Source organism: Suillus clintonianus (assembly GCF_016758775.1).
Source record: "Suillus clintonianus strain FC179 chromosome Unknown DEU56scaffold_118, whole genome shotgun sequence".
In the NCBI taxonomy this organism is placed as follows: domain Eukaryota; kingdom Fungi; phylum Basidiomycota; class Agaricomycetes; order Boletales; family Suillaceae; genus Suillus; species Suillus clintonianus.
This window is the reverse complement of record NW_024539342.1, coordinates 115710-117041: the sequence shown is the minus strand read 5'-3', so window position 1 is coordinate 117041 and position 1332 is coordinate 115710. Positions and strand designations below refer to the sequence as shown.

At 52.6% G+C, this 1332-nt stretch overlaps 1 protein-coding gene across 1 annotated transcript; it reads left to right on the top strand.

Annotated features, from left to right (window-relative positions):
- Positions 1-389: 389 nt before the first annotated feature.
- On the top strand, positions 390-1024 carry DEU56DRAFT_760429 (uncharacterized protein; the record flags this gene model as incomplete). The annotated part of the gene is made up of 2 exons (XM_041350433.1): positions 390-681; positions 726-1024. The coding sequence occupies 2 exons, from the start codon at positions 390-392 to the stop codon at positions 1022-1024; spliced, it is 591 nt and encodes a 196-aa protein (XP_041203212.1).
- Positions 1025-1332: the final 308 nt, after the last annotated feature.

Below are 1332 nucleotides of genomic sequence, written 5' to 3'. Positions count from 1 at the left end.
GCTGATGTGATGAACGCGCGGAAAGCGCGAGCCGTGCGGAAGGGTCGGAAAGCGCGCGGTACGTGCGCGATGGGAGAAGAGTTGCAGAGGATCGTAGGAGCTCCCTTTGGATGAGGAACGAGACTTCACAAGACAAAGAAGATGATAGACAATGACAGCAATGATATTAGCGCTCTAAGCGCGAGTAGACAGGAAACTGATAGTGAGTCCAAGTAAGGGAAAAGTAAGTAAGTCCGAAATCCTCTGAGTCTTCTAGATATGTAGGTCGCTACGCGAGCTCTCAGGGTATTGAGACGTAAGGGAAGCGGATAGGCTGCGCGGAAGCGCGCAAGGAAGTGGATAAGTATGTAACACTATGTAAAAGACCCTGGATGTGGTCAGAGACGGAGATGACAGTGAGAGTACGCACCAACGGTACCGGACAGACAGGACAGGACATGGGAGGATATGCCGAGGATAGCGCCGGTCTGCGGAAGGGCGCGGAAGGTTGCGTGCGTCGCGGAAGAGCGCGGAAGGTCGCGCGTGTTGCACGCGACTCTATTGGACTGTGCCTACATGAGGATAGTGATGAGGTCGATGTATATATCAGGGGATACGAGCCTGTAGGGATATTACTCCCTACACCGTCATCGTCGGAGAAGCGCCCTCCGCAGATTCTCGTCACACTCGTGGCCGACAAGGGTTTGCTGATGGACAGATTGATAGGCTTGGATTGAGCCATCTAGGCAACACTACTCCTCCAAAATCTTGTCCTGTGTCGTCTAAGTGGCGGAGACTCCGCGTGTTCGTAGAGGTACCACAGGCCCCAGCCTCCTGGAGGTTGAAAGCAATACAGCGACACTCACTAGACTTTGAACCCAATAATAGCGACCTTATCCCACAGATTACCGCCATCAGGAATGATGAAGTGGGGGTTGGCGCCATCAAGGATGGTGCTATTGATGATGAAGAAGCCGCCAATGATGCCACCATGGAGGACGAAGAGGAGATTGACGAGCTTTTTGCGTCGCAGGAAAGGACGTGATCTGTGTAAGCCTCTCGAGCCTCCATTCAACCCTCGCAAACCTCTATTCAACCCTCGCAAGCCTCTCTCTTCAACCCTCGCAAACCTCTCTCTTCAACCCTCGCAAACCTCTCTCTTCAACCCTCGCAAACCTCTCTTCAACCCTCGCAAACATCCATTCAACCTTCATCACATCCTCGCGAGCCTCCCTTCCGCGGCATGTACTAACCATCAGCATCTGCGCACGTGATCTTGTTGATTTGAGCGTTGGCATCGCGTGTTGCCTTCTATCTTACTCTTTGTCTCTTTACCGCTGTCTGAGATGTCTT